This window comes from Pogoniulus pusillus, chromosome 3 (assembly GCF_015220805.1).
Source record: "Pogoniulus pusillus isolate bPogPus1 chromosome 3, bPogPus1.pri, whole genome shotgun sequence".
NCBI lineage: Eukaryota > Metazoa > Chordata > Aves > Piciformes > Lybiidae > Pogoniulus > Pogoniulus pusillus.
In genome coordinates, this window is record NC_087266.1 from 30,741,416 (window position 1) to 30,763,361 (window position 21,946).

General features: G+C 43.2%; 1 protein-coding gene and 1 non-coding gene across 2 annotated transcripts in view; both read left to right on the forward strand.

Moving 5' to 3' along the window:
• The window catches only part of MYCBP2 (MYC binding protein 2), a 246,847-nt gene extending 239,856 nt beyond the window's left edge, over window positions 1–6,991 (forward strand). The window contains 7 exon segments of the mRNA XM_064173772.1: window positions 392–580; window positions 1,536–1,643; window positions 2,361–2,570; window positions 4,722–4,829; window positions 5,030–5,116; window positions 5,118–5,196; window positions 6,196–6,991. Of these exon segments, the coding sequence (XP_064029842.1) occupies window positions 392–580; window positions 1,536–1,643; window positions 2,361–2,570; window positions 4,722–4,829; window positions 5,030–5,116; window positions 5,118–5,196; window positions 6,196–6,311 (897 nt within the window). The 3' untranslated portion in view covers window positions 6,312–6,991.
• A 9,537-nt stretch (window positions 6,992–16,528) lies between these two features.
• Window positions 16,529–16,712, forward strand: LOC135174180 (U2 spliceosomal RNA). Its single transcript, XR_010301772.1, has one exon. It is a non-coding gene; the product is annotated as a U2 spliceosomal RNA (small nuclear RNA).
• The last annotated feature ends 5,234 nt before the right edge of the window (window positions 16,713–21,946 follow it).

A 21,946-nucleotide genomic window follows, 5' to 3' on the forward strand; every position in this document is an offset into this window, starting at 1 on the left:
CATTCCTCTCTTGAAGGATCTAAATCTGCAGATAACTTAAAGGCTGGTAGCACAGGGCAAGCAACACTTACGTAGGATGCAGTTATTACACAAAGTACACGTGGAAGATTAAAGAATATTTCCCTTTGTATTAAAAGTTAAAAATTTTGAATGATTGCTTCATTATACTGTTGCTATTCAGAGGTAACATACGAAAACAAAGGTATCAGCTTTACTCGAAGTACACAAAACGTGCACTTTTCCCCAAGTATCTGCTGTGGCAGGAGGCAACAGAAATCATGATTTCTTTCATCTGAGTTCATTGCATAAACCAGTGATCCTTCAAAAAAACAGCAATTACATCAAACTGTTCGGAGAAAGGCCAAAAAGATTAATTATTTACTTTTGATAGGAATATGCTAAAATTGCCTGCAGCAAGACACACCCCTGTGGTCACCCATGTGGAGGTGTTAAGAATGAAGAGCACTGTTTGCCATGCTTGAATGGCTGTGACAAGAATGCTACTACTCTTAAGCAAGATGCTGATGACATGTGCATGATCTGCTTTACTGAAGCACTTTCAGCAGCACCAGCTATCCAGGTATCTTTTTTTTTTTTCCTTCCTTTCAGAAGAAATTCATATTATGGCTATAATGTTAAGTGTGGAGGAAGTCAAAATATATTCTTAATATACTCTTAAAAATTTCAAAGCAGACACTCTAAATTTAAAAAAAGTTTTTTGTCTGGCATTTACTGCTATTTCAAGAAAGCAGATTGTATCAATTTCAATTGTTTAAAAAATACAGTGTTTTATAAATGACAAAACAATTGAGGTAATTTGTATGTGTTTCATATATCCACTGGTCATTTTAGAATGGAAAGCTGTGAATTTTAATAACCATCTTTTAAGACAAAATTCGGGGTCTTCTAGGTCTTTAAACAAATAAACTTTGGATTTAGAAACAAATTCTTTACCATAAGGGTTGTGGAACACTGCATTGCCCAGGGAAGTAGTTGAGGTCCCATCCCTGGAGATACTCAAGGTGAGGCTCAACAGGGCTCTGGGCAACCTGATCTAGTTGAGGATGCTCCTGCTGACTGCAGAGGGGGGTTTCGACTAGATGACTTTTGGAGGTCCCTTCCAACCCGACTTGTAGCCAGGTGGCAGTCGTTCTCTTCTCTCAGGCAACCAGCAACAAGGGGCCACAGTCTCAAGTTGTACAGGGGGAGGTCTAGGCTGGGTGTTAGGAGGAAGTTATTCACAGAGAGTGTGATTGGCATTGGAATGGGCTGCCCAGAGAGGTGGTGGAGTCATCTTACCTGGAGGTGTTCAAGAAAAGACTGGATGGGGCACTTAGTGAGTTAGTGTCATGGTCTAGTTGACTGGCTAGGGCTGGGTGCTGGGTTGGACTGGATGATCTTGGAGGCCTCTTCCAACCTGGTTGATTCTATGATTCTATGAATTGATATATGTTGTCCCTTGAAAGCGAATAACTGCTTGTGTTTTAGTGGTTAAAGTAACTTCAGTGCTCCCTTCCACATATTTTTTTCTAAAGCTGGACTGCAGCCACGTTTTCCATTTGCAATGCTGTCAACGAGTCCTAGAAAACAGGTGGCTTGGGCCAAGGATAACTTTTGGGTTTATGTCCTGTCCTATTTGCAAGGTAAATGAAAACTATTTACTTGATTACTGCCTATGTAAAATAAATCACTTGTCTTCTGCAGGGTTGGGGAGGTGTCTGGTATTTTGGTGGAGGTGAGGTTTGTTTTTTTTCCCTTTCCATTTTGGTGTTTACAGTTTTGGTGTTGTTTTGGGGGTGTTTTTTTGGTTCACTGGGTTTTCTTTGTTTTGTTTTCATTATATATGACCTGTTACAATACAAATTAGTTATAAATCACTTGTTTCCTTACCCTTTCTTTAGTGACAGAAGAAATTATCATTAATGTGTCTTTTTACTTTTCCCTACTGTTCCCTGAATTAAGGGTCCTCTTAGAAAGAATAATGCAGACATTATCTGTCTCTCATTTTAAGCAACATCAGCATGCAATTCCCTATATTTGGAGACAGTCGGAATGAAGAAGTAATCTTAATGCACATTATCGGAAGCCAGAAACTTGGCTTCTTTCACTATCCACTTTTTACAGCTGCTTTACTGTTCAGGATGATGACAGAAATGAAGAATGCATGTACTTAGTTCAAATTACTACAGATTCTTCTTTTCCTTATCAGCTAGTTATCAGCCATTTTTTGAAATGCCTGTTGCCTGAACTCTTAAGGGCTTTATGATTCCCACTATGCTTTTTATGTTGGCCTGTAATAAAGTCATCACAGCTGGTGTAACAAAGGTCCAAGATATTTTAATCTTTTTTTTTTATTGCAGAACAAAATCAATCACACAGTATTAAAGGATTTGCTTGATCCAATCAAAGAACTCTATGAAGATGTAAGGAGAAAAGCACTAATGAGACTGGAGTATGAAGGGCTGCACAAGAGTGAGGCCATCACTACACCAGGTGTTAGATTTTATAATGACCCAGCTGGTTATGCCATGAACAGATACGCTTATTATGTTTGCTACAAGTGCAAAAAGGTATGCTGATGGGTAATTTCTTCAATGCATGTTACAGCTTCAAAAGTGATTTCTTACAGAAGAGAACATGTTTAGTATAGTGTATGGAGTAGGAAAGCAGGAAAATAAATTGTCATTAAACTATAATTTGAAAAAAGGCCTTGAGCAAGTTAGAGGTACACAGTGGCTTACTTCACAAAGTTCAAATCTAGGTACAGAAACCAGAAGAATCGTGAGGTTCTGGCCTTTAAAACAATGTCCAGAATATACTTTATTTAGGACCAACTATCCCTTTGCCTCACTTGCAACTCATACCTTATGTGAATATTAAAATAATATAACAGGTTTCATTCTGACTCTTCGTAATGGAAAGTTTCTAAGATTCCACCCAAGTACCACTTTTACCCCAAGTAAGAGTTGATTTAAACTGAAATAAACAGTGGATTTGGGGCAGGAAAATGACCATTAATGCAAGCAAACATGTGATTGTGGTTTTCCTCAGTGCTAGTCTCAAAAGATGGGAATAGCCTTCTCTAATTTTGATTTTTGATAGTGCAGTTCTTCAGGATAGAGATAAGGAAACTCTGCCATCCTTAACCAGTGACATCTAACTTCAGATGTTAACAGCTCTGGAGGTGATGGTGAGAAGTGTTAGAATGAAAAGAGTAAAAAGAAGAAACATGTGGTCTGGCCTGATGGACCCTGGGTCATACATGTACAGTTTTCTTCAGGCAGAGAATGTGAAACTTATCCAGAAGACAAAAATCATATAAAACAGCCACTGATTTCCCCACCTGCTGAGAAGAGTCAAACATTCTGTGTCTATAGTTAGAGAAATTTTAGATAATCGACTGAACCCAACCCAATTCCATTACTTCTTGCTCCTGAAGCTGATTTTAGTGTCCATCTTGATCACATCTTTTTACTTTTTTCCCTTACTAGTGACTGGAATAAGGCAATTTCATGGTAAAATTTTAAAGAGAAACCTCTTTTTTTTTTCTTTTAATGGATGTGCACAATTTGAAAATCAGAGGAGAAAGGATTAACTTCCATATGCTAGAGAACAGCAATAAGGAATCTTTCTAGCTCATTACTGTAGTTACTCCATTCACTTTCTTCCCATCTCCTAAAATTAATCTGTTCTCATTCATCCTTTAGCAACTTGCATTCTGCCTTTTTTTGCCTCCCTCTATAAAATATTTTGTCTGTCTTTCTCCAGTTTTTAATGCTGTCCCTTTCTTTAGTACACTCTTTCCACTATTTAATACTGATTTATTTTGGTGTTTTTCTAACTGAAGAAGTCCTTCCTTTGTAATTCATTATTGCATTTCAATACTTGTGTCCATTATGTCTGAACAGCAGCATTCAACTGTCTTGACTTCTTGCCTTCATACAGCACCTCTTCACCCCAAACTACTACCTAATTCCCTGACATACATTCCATAGTACTCCCCCTTTTCCCTTCAATCTGCAGAGTCTGGGAGAAGGTCAGCCTCTTAAGTTTCTTCATCCTTGTAGCTGCCTTGAGACCACTTTCCTTGTCCTTTCCTAATCACTGCAAAAAGGCAAGAATTGCTGAGAGCGAGAGTTCTGTGCACTGTCTTATTAGTTAATAAGATGGGAACAAGGGAAGTCACTTGTGGCCTCATGTCACCAACACATGTGAAAACACTTCAATATATGGGGAAACTCATCAGAGTTGGCAGTCTTACCTGTTGCATTTTTGAGCCCCGTATATCCTGGTGAGAAAGCAGAGTGGCTTTGTAGAAAACAGCAAAAATCTACCTGTAAAGGATACCATGTGAGCTTAAACACTTTTATTCTTTTGAGCTAGTAAAAAGCCCTCCCAGCAGAATGCTTCTCTGTTGCCTCCAACGTCAGTCCCATCTTTCTTGTATATGATTCATAGAGCACCCAAATGCCACTTCAAAAGCCTGACAGTCACTTGCACAGACAAGTACATGGCACAATTTTTGGTCTTGTTTATCCAGAGACTGAGAGACAGTGTCTTAGTACCTCAAAACCATGTATCTGGAGTTGGAGTTGGGCGATATCAGAACAGTGGAGACTACATTAGTGGCTGATATTCATCATTTTCCTCTTACAAGTTGATTTTGTTAAAATAATAGTTTTCTCTGGTTTAATGTCCAATCATTTCTATATAAAATCAAGGCTTACTTTGGTGGCGAAGCTCGTTGTGATGCTGAGGCTGGACAAGGAGATGACTATGATCCAAGAGAGCTTATTTGTGGTGCATGCTCTGATGTTTCAAGGGCTCAGGTAAGCAAAAAACTTATGTTCATGATTTTATTTCATCCTGAAACTCCAAATACCTGAGCTGTGCAATAATTCAGTCATTTGTAATTATATGTTTTGAATATTGCAGATAGATACTAGAGAATGTAGAAATGTGTTTGTTGTTCAGATTGTGACAGCCTGGTGGTGCTTCCTTTATCAGCTTCTGTTTTCTTTTTGTTCAGATGTGTCCCAAACACGGTACAGATTTCTTGGAGTACAAATGCCGCTACTGCTGCTCAGTCGCAGTTTTTTTTTGTTTTGGGACAACACCATTTTTGCAATGCTTGCCATGATGACTTCCAAAGAATGACAAGCATCCCTAAAGAAGACCTGCCACACTGTCCTGCAGGTAGTATTTTCACAAAGCAAATCCACCAGAGTGAATTCTGAGATAAGTAATTGGTTCTAATTGACATGGTTATCTTTTCTCACTGCTAGCTTTTAGGTCAGTCATACAAATTTGAAATTCAGTATCTTGAATGATATTGGAATGGGTTTGTTCTGTGCACAATTTCGATTTTTTTTGTGTGTGTGGTGGTGGTTTTTTTTTTCTGGCAGTAATACAAGCAAGATCATAAAATCATCATAGAACTGTTTCAGTTGGAAAAGATTTTTAAGATCAAATCAAAGCATTATCTGACTACCAGATCTGGTGCTAAACTATGTCCCTTAGGACCCACATCTGTGTCTTTTGAACATCTCCAGGGATCGTCCCTCATCTGGCTCTCCCCTGGGGAGCTTATTACAGTGTTTGGTAACCCTTTCAGTGAAAAAGTTTCTTCTGATAGCCCATCTAAAGCTCCCCTGATGCAACTTGAGGTCATTTCCTCTCATCCTAGCATTTGTTGCACCACTTCACTACAGCCTCCTTTCAGGTAATTGTAGAAAACAATGAGGTTTCCACTCAGCTTCCTCTTCTCCAGACTAAACATCCCCTGTTCCCTTAGCTGTTCCTCATCAAATTTTCTCAGGACCTTTCACCAGCCTCATTGCCTTTCTCTGGACTCAGTCCAGCAGTTCTGTCTTTCTTGTAGTGAGGGGCACAAAATTTATCAGGTCATCACACTGGTCCTTTAAATATTAGATACTTTGACGCAGAAGACATTTCAATTTCACAGTATTAATAAGAGGAAACTTTATTGGGTTTGGGGTTTTTTTGACCACATTGAAAGCACTTTTCATCTCCTGTTTCTTAAGCCCTCATTTTTAATACCTTATAAATTCATATAATGGATGTATCACCTTCGCTTGGCATGTTTTGGAGGAAGCATAATACATGTTTATTTACATCACCTGCAGGCAATAATCTTTATTTTCTGTTTTTTCCTGCCCCTTAAATTCACTCTAGGTCCCAAAGGTAAACAGCTTGAAGGAACAGAATGTCCACTTCATGTCGTCCATCCACCCACTGGTGAAGAATTTGCTCTGGGTTGTGGAGTTTGCAGAAATGCGCACACTTTTTAGATGCTGTTTTTTTTCACCAGAGCAAAACAGGGGCCCTCATCCCTCAAGTGTCCTGAAAATGAAGTTCAACTGGAGATGAGGATGGGACCATTTCATAACCCAGGAACAATATCCAGTGCAAGAAGGATGCCAAATACCATGTACATAATTCTTGCTGTGAGACTGACATTTTTTTGAACTGAGACATCAAAACTTGTGAGGTGTTTGCATGTGGCCATTACAGTCATTGGCTAGGAAACATTGGACATTTACAAATGAATAATTGCTATTAAAGGATCTGTGTGTCTGTGGACTATGAATGATGCTGGTTTCAGGAGAAAGGAAAAAAAAATGATTATTGTATACTGACTTTTTGTAATCTTGTACAATCATAAGGCATCACAAGTGAGGATGGGAAAAAGGAATATTCTGGTTTATTTCCTAGACTGTTATTTAAAAAAAAGTGTTAGGAAGGAGTAAATGTAACAAGTATCATGCTGTATATAAAGGTATCAATGTTTGTCCTGTATAAGAATTATTAAATTACAAACAGCAGTTTCATTTAAACTTCGGGGTTATGTTTGAGCCTGAAATTCTAATGAAGTGCAATACTGAGTGTGCCTCATATCTTGCAGCTGTAAACATAATGGAATGTACATGTCAATAAAGCCACTGTACATTTTTATACAGTGAAAGTCTAAGGAATGTGTAAACCTTTTTGTTTTCAGAATATTTTTGGAATGGGCGAGAGTGTCTTATGCTTATTTCTGCAAGTTCTTGGGGTGGGAAAGTTTATTAGCCAAAATGGTGGTTGTGGAAGTACTTAAGATGCAAAAAGTGATGCTTAAATCTTCTAAAGCAGGATACATGTGCTACCATTCATATGAAGAATTTCCATTTCAGTTTCTGTTTTAAAACATCATGCAAGACCTTGTTTTATTTTTAATCAGTTATTGAGGATCTTCAGTATTGTATCACCCCACCTTTACTACAAATAGTCTTTTGCCATGAATCCCATTTACTAGAGGCCCAGGTTTTCTGCTTCTCTGTATTGAAAGCAAAACATTAATTTGAGGCACTAATATGAGATGCTTCCTTCAGATTTCAGTGATCCTTGCAGGTCCCTTCCAACTCAAGAACAACTGCTCTTCCGGAAACACTGATAGATGGCATTCAGAGAGAAATACACACCTCCAAAGTACAGTTTCTCTCACTCGCAGTAGCAGAGCATTGTGGGTCAGTCTCAGGTATGTGAATGTTACTGCAAGAAGCATCAGTAAATAGAAGCTGGAAGTTTCTCCAATCAAATGTATTTTTTATTATTGGCATAACAGACACTTCATGAAAGAATTCATGTGGCCCTCACTGACACAGAAGAGAGGGCACAGTGCGCTCAGTAGTGGCCAGAGGGTGGGAGAGGTTGCAGACATACAGAGGTTGTCAAACATAAGGCTTGCCTCAGACTTGCAAAGAAATATACTGCCTTTTTAACAGCTAAGTCACCCAAACAACTGAAGGTTGTGACAGTCAGGAAATTCAGCTAGTGGGGATCTGTTTGGAAAGACAGCAGGAGATAGGGTAACTAGCAAGCTCTTAGTAAATTCAATGTATTTAAAATAAATATGCTTTATGAAGTGGAGAAAGCAACTGAAAGGTGGCTTACAGGACCTAATGTTTTCTTTAGAATAACCACCTATGCTACAAGCAGCTATCTTTGTGCAAACAAAGGACATAACTGGTACTAAGCAATCAGCTCGGCCAAGTCAGGAATAGTATATTGAAGAAACTGAGTAGCAGATGAATAATGGGGAGAAAGGTACAAGACAAAACTTAATTTGCAATGAGCAAAAAGAATTACAAGTAGAGAAGCCCAGACAGGCTGGAGAGGTGAGCCATGCCAAACTTGTGAAGTTCAACAAAGCAGAGTGTGAGGTCCTGCACCTGGGTCAGGGCAATCCCAAGCACAAATACAGGCTGGGTGGAGAATAGACAGATAGCAATCCTGAGGGGAAGGATTCAGGGGTGCTGGTTGATGGGATGCTCAACATGAGCCACTACCGTGTGCTTGCAGCCCAAAACTCCACATATATCATGGGTTGCATTAGAATCATGGCCAGCAGGTCAAAAGAGGAGATTCTTCACTCTACTGTCTTTCAAGAATCCACTTGGAGTTCTGTGAGCAACACAAGAAGGGTGTGGAACTGTGGGAGTGCATGCAGAGGAAGGCCATAAAGATGACTAGAGGGCTGAAACACCTCTCCTGAGGCTGAAAGAGTGGAGGTTATTTGACCTGGAGAAGGGAAGGCTGCAGGTGGATTTCAAAGTAGATGGCTGGAGAGACTCTTTTGACAAAGGCATATAGTAATAAGGGAAGGGTTAATGGCTTCCAACTGGAAGAAGCTAGACTTCAGTTACACATTAGGAAGAATTTTTTCACCATGAAGGTGGTGAGGCATTGGAGCAGTTTGTCTAGAGATGTTTTGGAGGCTCCAGCCCTGAGAGTGCTCAAAGACAGGATGGGCAGGGTGATTTAGCTGGAGCAATTAATGAGGCAGGAATTATAACATACGTAGTTATTTTATTTCCAAAAAGCCCCATCCAGAAACTGTGTACAAACAAGTTAAATTTGGATTCTAATTCAGTTAGGAAAATCTTCACAAGGATGCTTATGGGCAATCCATTAATTTAGGAGAATCAGAAAATTGGAAAAATTTATCCACAAAATGGCTTTTCCCCACTTATAAATAGAAGGTAGCCCAGAGCCCTAAGGATTGTCTGTGCTACTGACAGCAGTGGAGTAGGAATTTCAAGATAGTTTCTAGCTCTTTTGTGGCAGTGTTGGAACTGCTTGGCATCTTGATAGCTATTGAAACACGTATAGATCTTCCCATGCTCTAGCAGGGTGCTGGGAAAGAAGCAGAGGATCTCTATCCTGGTTCCTCTTGGCACAGTGGTTTGCAGAGTTGCAAGCAGGATCTTTTGCAGATGTGCAGATAGCATGACGTTGTTGGCACTTCTCACCACATCATGAGGCACTTAATGCCTTCTCCTGGAAAACTTGAGGTACTTAAGCTTCCAGGCAGTTTGAGCCCGAAACATCAGGGCTAAGCTGGTCTGAAGCACGAGGCAGAGCAGAACACACTGTCCAAGCCAAAAGCAGTGAAGCAGAAGCACCACAACTGCTGCAGCTTAGCTCAATTTACAAGTGTAATGGCTCCTTTTGCCACAGATTCACCAGTCAGAATGGCATTTGCAAAACTGACTATATTAGGTGAAACAGGGCTTGTTTACCCTTATTTGGGCAAGACACTAACAAGTACCTAAACACCTGTGAGTACCTGTTTATCACTTTGGGAGGGGACATAATGGCCCAAGCCTTTGTATTACTCCCACCCTTGCTTCCCCCCATCAGCAGAAGGGTGGGGCAAGCCAGAACATGTTTTAGGCCTACTAGCCTTTCATGACACAGGGCCTGAATAACCTGGTCTAGTTAAGAGGTTTCCTGGCCTAGAGCACTGGAGTTGAAAGTGGATGATCTTTAAGGACCCTTCCAACTCAAACTATTATGTGAAGCTATCATTCTAAAAAATAGTCCTGTACTTGCAATGATGAAGCTCTTCAGTCCACAAAAAATTACCAGCAATTACAAATAACTTCAAACCCTTTATCTGAAAGTCAAGGGAAAGCCAACACAATGTTTTTATTCAGAATCCTGAAAGCAAGATACTTGTCACATTGTTCTTCTCTTTAAAAAAAAACAGAGTATGACTCATCTGTCCAAATTGTATCCATACTTGTAGATACTTGCCTCAGATGTAGTCATCTTTGGTGGGGAAGGACAGGCACTCCTGGGACATGGTTCATTTCATGTCAATATAAAAGACATGACACCTGAGCAGCATTTTTTAATGTAAAGTCATCACAATCTGCTCTGCAATCTGGACCAGTGAAAATGTTTTGGACCATGACACCACAACCATCAGCAATAAGGCAATAGGTTGGTTTCTTTTGGGTTTGGTTGTTTTTTTGGTTTTTTTTTTGAGGAGATGCTGACATACAATGAAAAAGTCTGAAGTGGTCTTCTCTGGTTGTGGCTTAGTTTATCAAGTGGACTGTGTGAGGGAAATGTTCCTCTCAACACACCACCAACCATCCCTGCTTGCTGCTCTAGAGATGCCATGGCCAAGCATGAGCATCAGGCTCTTGGGCAGAGCACAACTCCCATGCATAATGGTTGTGCCTCAGACATTCCACTTCTACATTGTCTCAGACATTAGCGTCACCACATCTCCCCCTGCACGTATCTCTACCGCTGATTAGTCAGATGCCAGCATAGGCCACTAATCAGATCAGTGCATGATAAGATTGCTGAATGCCTTTCCAGCAGCCTCACGTGCTGTGCTGACGATCCACGGCCCATGCAATGGAAATGCTCAGTTCTTGTTCGCACTGCCCTGTATGCCACAGCTCCATTCAGTCAGCTCCCGACCAAGGCAAGCCCACAGAACTCCCACTGGGATCATACATCATTAGTTTGCAAACAGCTTCAATTTTCACAGATGTACCCACCCAATGAGCACAAAACCAACAGTAAAAGTTAATAAGGCATAGGCAATTAAGCAGTCACCATAAGGGCCTGATAACCTCTGTCCTTTTGAAATGGATTTCCTTAATCATGTGGTACTTAGTTTATTGTTACACCTCAACAGAGGATAGAGAGCTTCAGGTCCACAGTATTCTTCAACTCTACAGAAATTTACTACAAGCACTTCCTTAAGCCTTACAGAATCTTCAGAAGAGACAGGCAAGGGAGAAGGGGTGGAGTGGCACTATGCATTAGGGATGCTCTGGATGTCATGGAAGTAGAGATTAAGGATAATCAGGTTGAATCCCTATGGGTAAGAATTAGGGGAAAGGCCAACAAGGCTGCCATCCTGGTTAGAGTCTGTTACAGACCACCCAACCAGGAAGAAGAGGTTGATTTATTACTCTTCAAGCAGCTGGAGGCTGCCTCAAGATCATCTGCTTTTGTTCTTGTGGGTGACTTTAACATGCTGGACAGCTGCTGGGACTTTAACAGTGCAGAAAAGAGGCAGTCTAGAAGATTCCTAGAGTGTGTGGAGGACAACTTCTTAACTCAGCTGTTACGTGAGCCTACCAGGGTTGCAGCCCTGCTTGACCTGCTGTACACAAATAGAGAGGGGCAGGTGGGAGATGTGATGGTCAGAAGCTGCCTGGGCTCCAGTGACCATGAAATTATAGAGTGAAACCAGGAGAGGCATCAACAAAACCATACTGGAATTCCAAAGGGCAGATTTCAGCTTATTTAAGGAACAAACTCAGCAAGTTCCTTGGACTGCCACTGCTGTTAAGGAGAATAAAAAATGTTTCTATATTAGTGCCAAAAGAAGGGGCAAGGACAACCTCCACTCCTTATGAGATGCAGACAGGAATATAGTAACAAAATATTGGGAAGAGGAAGAGGTACTTAACGCCACCTTTGCCTCAGTCTTCAGTAGTGGCATAGGTTGTCACCAGGACAACTGGCCTCCTGAGCTGGCAGATGGAGTCCAGGGACGAGTATAGCCCCCCCTGTACTCCAATAGGAAGAGGTAAGGGACCTGCTAAGCCACTTAGATCCTCACAAGTCCATAGAACCAGATGGGATCCATTGTAGGGTGCTGAGAGAGCTGGCAGATGAGCTGGCCAAGCCACTCTCCATCATTTATCAACAGTCCTGGCTCACTGGAGAGGTCCCCAAAGACTGGAAGCTGCCAATGTGATGCCCATCCACAAGACGGGCTGGAGGGAGGAACTAGGCAATTACAGACCTGTCAGCCTGACCTCAGTGCCAGGCAAAGTCATGGAACAGGTCATCTTGAGTGCCATCACAAAGCACCTACAGGGTAGCCAAGGAATCAGGCCCAGTCAGCATGTGTTTAGGAAGGACAGGTCCTGCCTGACCAACCTGATCTCCATTTGTGATCAGGCTACCTGCCTGGTGAATGTGGGGCAGGCTGTGAATGTAGTCTGCCTGGATTTCAGCAAAGCCTTTGACACTGTCTGCCTCAAACAGGTCCTGGCGAAGCTGGCAGCATGTGGCTTGGACAGATTCACTCTGATATGGGTCAAGAATTTACTGGAGGGCTGGGCCCAGAGAGTGGTGGTGAATGGGGCCACATCCACTTGGCAGCTGCCACTAGTATTGTCCCTTAAGGATCAGTGCTGGGCCTAGCCCTGTTCAGTATCTCTACTGATGATCTAGACCATGAGATTGAGTCCAGCATCAGTAAGTTTGCAGATGATACCAAGCTAGGAGCAGGTGTCAATCTGTTGCAGGGTATAATAGCCCTGCAGAGGGACCTTGCCATGTTGTATGGGTGGGCAGAGGCCAATGGGATGAGATAAGGACAAGTGCAGGGTTCTACACTTCGGCCACAACAACCCCAAGCAGCACTACAGGCTGGGGACAGAGTGGCTGGAGCGAAGCCAGGAAGAAAGGGACCTGTGGGTACTGGTAGATAGTAGCTGGAGATGAGCCAGCAGTGTGCCCAGGTGGCCAGGAGAGCCAATGGCATCCTGACCTGGATCAAGAACAGTGTGGCCAGTAGGACAAGGGAGGTTATTTTGCCCCTGTTCTCAATGCCAGTCAGGCCACACCTTGAGTGCTGTGTCCAATTCCGGGCTACTCAATTCAAGAGAGATGTTGAGATACTGGAATGTGTCCAGAGAAGGGTGAAGAAGCTGGTGAGGGGCCTGGAGCACAGCCCTGTGAGGAGAGGCTGACGGAGCTGGAGGTGTGCAGCCTGAAGAAGAGGAGGCTCAGGGCAGAGCTCACTGCTGTCTACAACTACCTGCAGGGAGGCTGTAGCCAGGTGGGCTTGGTCTCTTCTGGCAAGCACCAGCAACAGAATGAGAGGACACAGTCTCAAGTTGTGCCGGAGGAAGTATAGGCTGGATGTTAGGAGGAAGTTCTTGCCAGAGAAAGTAATTGGCATTGGAATGGGCTGCCCAAGGAGGTGGAGGAGTTGCTGTACCTGGAGGTGTTCAAGACAAGACTGGATGAAGCGCTTAGTGCCATGGTCTAGTTGACTGGATGAGCTTCGCGGTCCTCTTCCAAACCTGTTTGCATTCTACGATTCCTGATTCTAATCCCTGACAGACACTGCAGGTGACCTGAAAGTTTTACCACAGATGTCCTATGATCCCTGACCCTCAGCATACTGGAAGGGCTATGATGTCACACTCCCCCATCCTTACTGCTCAGGCCTATTAGTGATGAATGAGGTGGTTTGGATGTACCCCGCCCCCACCCCCACCCTTTTATAAATACCCCCACTAGACTCCAGTCGGTTCTGGGAATATAAATGAAGCTATTTATTTACAGCTAGCCACAATATACAAGCAGATATTTACAGTATATACAGTTATATACAGAATATATCAAGTGAAAAGGTAATACAGGAACACCAACTCCCCTCCCAGAAAACCTGAGTCCCCAGGAGGGGCTCTCAACCACCCCTGCACCTTCCCCCCTGCCCCTCTCAACCCTTATCCCAGTCCTAAGGAAGAAGACGGGTTCAGCCAAGAGGTTAAGAAGCCAAAGGTGGCGTGGCAGGAGAGGTTCAGGAGATGCAGCCTCAGTCAAAGCCCAGCCCGAAAGTGCAAGTAAAATGGCAACTAAGGTGTTACTCTAATGTTTTCATTCTTCTTCAGCCGAGACTCTGAGGGAAGGAGACATCACCATTGTTTTCCTTTCACAGCCTGTCATCTAGTTTTTCTCACCAAAACATTCTAGCTTGCTTCAAACTAGCACAATGAACTTCTGCTACTAAGCATGCCAGGTGGCAGGCTTGTTACACAGATGCCACCCCAAATACAGAACAAAGATCTAACTACAAGGAACAGCACAGCAATCAGGTGCAACAAGACATCACAGATCCTTGATAATCGCCCCAAAGATCTCTCCCCCACCAGCTAGCCAGTGAGTTCTTGTCAGGTAACGGCCACCTCTGTAGCCTGCTGGGATTGGGGCATACCTAAATGGGGTGGCTTTGTGCTCTTGGTAAAGATTCTGCATAGGTATTCTGATGCTAGTTTGATATTCAGTCACTTTGGATGTAACAGTTGTCTTCCCCCCCATTATACTTTTAACGCAGAGTTAGAGTAGCTCACCTGAATCTCTAAACACTACTTTAGGGCCAACTGCTTCGCTTTTGAGTTACGCTGACGCAGCCGCTGAACAGTGCCATTTGACTATCACCATCCATGTCACACTCCTCGGCAGCTGATTTTCATCTCTCCCCCTACCGTTCATTCAGTTAAATTTGCTCCTTTCCTGAGGCAGCATCACATGGTCTTTGTCGTAACTCCTCTGCTGCCACAGCGTTTATTCCTTTCTCGACTCAGTCACAGAAACACCGAACATAAGGGGCCACAGACAGACGACCTTAAAATGATTACCTAGTTTCAACCGCCCTGCACAGAGGCAGGACTCACACAGAGTTGGTCACAATAGGATAGGCCATCCAGGCAGGTTTTTAATGAAGAGGTTCATTGAAGCAAACTCCCACAACCTCTCTGGGCAGCCTGTTCCAGTGTTCTGTCACACAGTCAGCTGCCCTGGAAAGAGTTCTCTGTCCATCCAGCCACATTACTAAGTCTCTCCTGTGTAGTCCACCCCATTTGGGCAGCTATGAGAAGAGGGCAAAATGGCATCAAACACACACAAGCACACGCATACTCCGCTGTGGCTTTGTGTGCAGCACTGTCACATCACAGAGAGCTGTACCACCCTAGCACACTTAAGAGATTCAAGCAGTTCAGTATGGCAGGCAGGTCAAAGTCCAATAGCAGTGATTTGTTGTCCCAGTGCTGATTCCTAACAAGCAGACTCAGGAACTTGAGTGGTGAACCTTAATAACCCTTTCAAAGCACATGCCTGGAGGCAATTCATATCAGTGGACTCTGTAAGGGAGCAGCAGTAGCAACAGTGACCATCTCAAATACAGGATAAATACTACAATGCTTGCATAATGTAAGCTGATATACTGCATCTGCACCCACCTCTGCTCCCATTTCTCCTCTGCCCTCTGATGGAGACTGGGCACGACTACATATCAGCATTAAGGTGTCCATGCAGAAGCCATTTGCCAGGCTCCATAAGGTCTCCTTCAGTACCTTGGTACCAAGGCTAATCCTACTACAGACACCAACCCTCTCTTATCAATAAACCTGTTCGGGGTTTTAACTTTACCACTGCTAGCTTGCTAATCCTGTTAACTACTAGCAGAGACAGATGAAGCACTTTGCAGGGACACCTACAGAACACAGAAAAATGCTGCAAACAAAAAACTTCCTCTACCAGGTTGTTAACAGGTCAGCCTATCAATGAGATGGCACTATTCACTTCCAGCAGTATTGTTCTCCTGTCATCTGGTGATGCATGGTCCATGACATGGAAACTTCTTGTTTGCACTGCCATTTGCATGGCTGGGCTCAGCCCTCAGGCACTGTGATATTCCTATATCAGAGATGCTCCAGTGTGGAGAGATTTTTGCTTGAGTAACCTGTGCTGGGAAGTGTCCTTGAGTCCGTCTTGGGAGTTAAGATACCAGGCACTGGGTAGCACCCCCCACATGCAGCTGCAGGGGGTGGAGTGCCAGTTGCATGTGGGCAGAGTTAGCCAGCCCAAGGGGGCTGGGTTAGCCAGCCTAGAGGCTGACCCGTCAGAATGTTATTGTGTATCACCCTATCCATGCCATGCTTGTAACCCTGGACCAACTGGAGCTATTTACGTGTCAATCCTAAACTAAGTTAGTTGTGCATGCCTCTTGCAAGAAAGCATATAAGTCTCTGTAACACAGAAATAAATGGAAAATGACCATCTAACCATATTGGTGACCCAAGAGTCATTTTACCGAGGTGCTCCACCGGCACTCCAGCAATGGCTGTTTTTCACTGTGTCATCTTACAAAATACAGCAGATTGATACAGTGAGTTTTACAAATGAAGAAATCACCTGAGCGTTCCATTCCAGAAGAATCACTATAGACTCTGGAAACAAAATGTAGTAGTTTAAAGCTTACTGGAAGATTCTGATAAGAGAAAATAGATCATTGGTTGTAAAAGAATAATAAAGTCTGTATCATTCAGTGGTTTGCTAAGAGGTATAAAAAGCCAATATATAAACAATTCTTTCTTCTTTGCTTTTGGGCACTGGCTCTGTTCGCTATTTCTTCACTTCTCAAGCTTTTGGCTAAGATCAAGTGTCATATCTGTGCTTATCAGTTTAATATATTTTTGATCAGAGGACTTCATATTAAATGGGGTTTGGGGCATGGGAGTTCGATCTGGGGCTTGCTCCCTCCACTTTGCACATCATCCTGGTATTGCAGTGCCTCCAGGAATGATGCACCCTGTTTAAACTACTACACAAAAATAATATTTAGACAATGTTATGGAGGGGTAATTAATTAATGCAAGATGGTATTTCCAAACTCTCACAACTCCTAACCACTAATTTTAATAATAATTGGTTCTTTGCATGGTCATGGAAATATTATACAGAGGAATAAGTAGATCTAGAAACAGCTAGCAAAAATACATATGTAACATTAATTGAACTAGAAGAGAAGGTTCCTGCAGCCAATATACTGTTTGCATACTAGGTGGACTCAGGAAAGCTCCCTTTCTGCTTATGGCTCAAAGCAATGGTGTAGTTACAAGAGGCTTTAAGCATTTACTCACAAAATGTCTCCCAACCATCATGGAGCTAGCTACCTGCTTCAGACACTATCCAAACACTTTCAGGGAATTAGTGTACTGTCTTGTCAGCTGCAGAGGCTTCTGATTCTTCCCAGCCTTCAGAGGTAGCTGGGGAGAGGAGGGCTGACTATCTCTGACTGGCCCCTGGCTCTCTGGGCAATCTGGTGTACTTCCAGGACTTCATCTTGGCCAGAGACTTCTCTGGTGTAGGCAGGATGTCTTGCAATGTGCAGTCTTAGCACAATGTCATGCTGGTTATGCAGACCCATCATGTGGTGACATTTAAAGCCTGTTCCTGGTAAACGAGGCAATGGAGTTTCCAAGCAGTTCAGGATGCACTGAGGCAATACACTGCCAGAAGCAGAGAGTAATGGCAGGAGGCGGCAGCAAGCAGCAAGCACAAACACAGTGACAGAGCATGTTGTGTTACCTGCTCATCTCTTTTTATCAACACAGCCCGAGACTAATGGGCCTTTGGACACAGAACAGCCAATCAGAATGGCAGGTAGCTGAGCTTGACCATATTAGGTAAATCCATAGACTTGCTTTACCCAAATTTGGGAAAACCACAGGCCTTGCACGAGACAGATGCAAGCTAAGTGTGTGTACCTTGTTTATCACAGGATGTAAACAAGTCTGGGCAGGCCAGAGCCCTTAGACTCAATGGCTCCAAGTTCTTCGTCTTCTTTCTCGTGGCTGCTTCTCTCCATAACGGTAGGGAGAGCAGAAAAACATGTCTGGGCAAGCCAGGACATGTATAACCATATTTTGGCCTATCCAGACCTACCACAACAGACAATGAGTTTTGAAGCAATTATCTATAGCTTTTACTGGAGCATGGGGAACAATATGAAGTAACTAGCCTGCTGCAGGTAACCCCAGGCTTGTCCTCAGTTTTAACTTTTTAACTTCTTGCTGCCATGAGGCTGTAAGTTGAGGCCCTCTGTTTTTAGGATCATTTCACCTGTAGCTACTTTTTGAAAAACAGCTCCTGTTCTACAAGTCCTTGTTGATGGTAGATAATACATACTTAGCACTTCCTAACAATTTTTTTTTTAATACAATACACCTCATTCCTCCTATAGAGGATAAAAAAGGGACATTTCATAGTGATTTGTCCTGGAGTCCTGTATACCCCTAAATTCCTCTATCTCCGTGGCTTGAATGGGAGGGGGAAAGCCACCTGGTTCCCCCCCCCCCCCCCCCCCCCCGCCTGCCCCGCAGTAGTGAAGGGGGTGAGCAAAGGGGTCCTGCCCGCACGAGGAGTGCCCCGCGCAGTGCCCGCGCTGCAATCGGGCTGGGATTGGCTGTGCGCTTTCGCATTTAAGGTGTGGTAATTCTGCCCTTTGTCTAGAGAGGGTACAATTGGGGGGCTTCCCGCCTTTGGGGGTTCCTGCCTTGGAGTTCGTCCCTGCCTGCCTGAGAGTTCCCCCACTCTCGCCTAAGCTGGATGCAGAGAGATCTTCAAAGAGTGCTCCATCTATTGACACCCTTTGTAAGCCTAACGACCCTTAATCGTCCACCTGCAACTGCTAAAAAGGAACAGAGGGACAGACCTCACCAGGAAGTCAGCCTGATCGTGAGTTATTTTGGCTCAACTTTATTAGTAAGAAAACGCTATTAATTAATAGCTAAAGCCTTTTCCAACTTCTGACTTCCAAAATAGTCAGATTATCGATGGTATACCTGTAGATAATTCTCAAGCAACTGAATCTGTTAATTAAACTAAATCAATCTTTGTATATATAGTTTTGGGGGCGGGTTTTTGGGAAAATAAAATAACTATTTTTGTATAAAAATTCCCGACTCGGCCACACATTAATTCCTGCCTCCACAACATTATTTTACTAATTGCTGGAAACCAGTACCTCATTTGGCATTGTGGAAAGAACACATTCTGTTTTCCTGTCTTTTTCAGCAGTCTGCTGAGGAGTAAGATTGCCATAGGTAGCCTAGAACAGGTCCTTCAGCCACTGACTCATCACAGTAATCTCCCCATGTTTTTTCACAGCTTGTGTTTTCACTAAATTGGAGTGGCTGCTCATGCCCTGAAACCCTCAACTACTTTCATTGTAGCTGGGTCTGGTCTGTTTTATTGTTACTTAACTCTCTTCCAGCTTCTTATTTTCCTCTCTGCATTTTTTTCCTGACCAGATGCAAGCCAGGCTTATATGAGTGAAGCACAGCTGCCCTGCTTCAGAGCTACTTGAATACAGTCAGAAAGTTGGCACAGATGAGACTTTCAGCCTTAAAAGCTGTAGCCTTTACATCCAAGACCTCGTGGTTGCAATGCTGCTGCAGGCCTCATCAGGCAGGTAGTCTGTCAGCTGAAATAGGAAGGTTTAATCTGCATGGCCTCAGCCTGATGTGGTGAGATCTCTTATTAGATGCTAGGCAGCTACTGGCTATCATTCTCTAGACTCTTATGGAAGGGCATCTGTGGGCTGTTCCTCATCTTCACATGATCATAGTGAGGGCTGCTTCAACTATCTGTCATAAAGTGACTCTCCAACCAGAAAAAAATCAAACTTCAGCTTTTCCTTCTCTTTTGGAAAAAAAAAATTACAAGGCATTTTCCTTGATAGTTTAATTTCTGCATACCTGGGACTAATATAGAATCCTGGACTATATTCTGGTACTATGAAAAGTGTGCACAAATGAAAACAATGTAAGCTTTATAATTCAAAATACTTTCTCAGAAACTCATCTGCCATTAGTTATGACAGAGAAACCACCTGATGAAGATACAACTGTGGTGGAGGGTTGCACAGGCCCCAAATGACCGTGTTTACAAATCTAGTCATGCCCGGACATGTTGTCCCCCCGAAAGGTGTTACCCTGCCCAAACTTGGGGAAAACAAGTTCAGGGGGACAAAGCAGCACAGTAACACTGGGGCCTTCAAGTCTGGCCTGGCCTGCATGAAGGTTGAAGTAAACACGTTATGTAAGATCACGCGCCTAGGGTGGGGATCCGCCTAACCCCTCTCCCTATTTGGGGGTACCAGACCCGTGGATTTCACCTTATTTGGTATGTTTTGGGCTGCTGCCAGGCCCTTATTGGATAGAATTGTGGCCAAGGACCATCAATCTTGGGGTCATACCTAATAAAAGGGACAATTCAGTGTTCCTGCCACCTCTCCTCTACCCTCCTCCATCCACCGCTCCTAGCCGCTTTGCTGCTTTTTGGGACCACCGCCGCTGCATGATTCCAGCCCATGGCACCTTGCACCAGCCCAGGGAAACTGACCAAGGCGCTCCTGGCCAGCCACCGCTCCAGCCCGCCGTTCCCAGCTTGATCGTGCCTGTGGAATCCTCAGACAGCGTGCCCAAATAATCCCTGAACTGAACTATTCAGACCCACGAGGGTTAACAACATGGCTTTGCCGCACATATTTAGGATCACCGAGACTGACTCTAGCCAGTGAGTAACTGAGCAAACTCGATTTAAACTGGCATAGACTTTCAGTAATTTTACCACTGGCACATTCATGCCACAGACTCTCTACCTAAATCCTTTCAAACCTCTGCTAAATTTCTGATTTTGCTGTACATAGACATTCTGTAATATAATTTCCCAACCGCATACAAAGAACTTGTGCGGGGTAGCTGTAAATAAGTTTGGGGAAAGGGGGAATTCCTCGTGTATATAATACTAAATTATTTAAACCCTTTTAAATTTGGCCTCATATTTCATTCCCCCCAAAACCCAGACAAACCCCTTCACAACAACAACCCATCAAAGAATTCCCGGTTACAAACCAATGCTTCAAGGCACCTTGCCATAGCTGGCAGTAACAGAGGTCTTTCACAGACCAGCCCAGACCTATGAATGTTTTCTTTGGATCTTTGCTACCTGAGCCTTTCAGAACTTGCTGCTGCCTCTCTCAGAACTTGCTACCTCTCAGAGTCCAAGGGATCTATAAGCATCACAGCTTTGCCTAACAGGTAAGCCAGAGTCAGCTACAGGGAGTTCTCCAAGTGCCAGGAGAGAGTGACCACACCACTATGTGCCCATGGTTTTCTTTTATTAAATTATGGTAAAGTTATGCTGTACCAGCCAACATCACAGGCACGTCCAGGGCCTGACTCAGATCCATGTACAGAGCTGCACTGCCTTTCTTGCTGATGATGCTGAGAGAGCTCTTCTGCACTTGTCCTCTTCTCCTAAAGTTAACATGCTCAAAACATATACGAGCACTTATAACAAAGGGCGCTGAAGCAAACTTTGTTTACTCTAAATAACAGGCAGCAAAATAAAACTGTAAGGCACTGCAATAAGTCTCCACTGGCAAGTAAGCTAATACATCTAAACTCAGATAATGCAGTAGGGAGGTTAAAATAATACCACATCAAAATAATAGAATTGCAGCCCTATTACATTTCCTGACACTTTTACATAGATCCAGAAAAAGATTATTTTGCCACAAGATTGTTTTATTTGTTGTTTTCCAGACACCAGAATTTCATCAGAGCATTAATCTTAGCAAAAAAAGGTATTTCTTCCAACCTCACATGACATGGATCAGCCACGTCATATCATCAGTGTAATGCTGCCTGAAAACAATAAAGGAAAGCATCGTCTGCTTATTCTGCATTTGTCAGTATGTAATAGCTCCTTCTCCACAAGACTGGGTCAATCCCATGCAGTCAGAGTCCATCTTTCTCTCCCACATTTCCAGCAGCTTGCAAATTAAATTCCTCTAAATATAACTTGCTATTATCAGAAACTGTAACAGGAAGCTGTTTCCTCCCCACCTTTACAGAACAAACCATTTATGAACAGGGGACTGAAAGGAGAACTCCCATAGAGCAAGAATGGAAAGCAATGAACACCTTTAAATGGGGACAACGGCTACTTCAGTTTTCTTGACAGTATAGGCTTCAGTCAT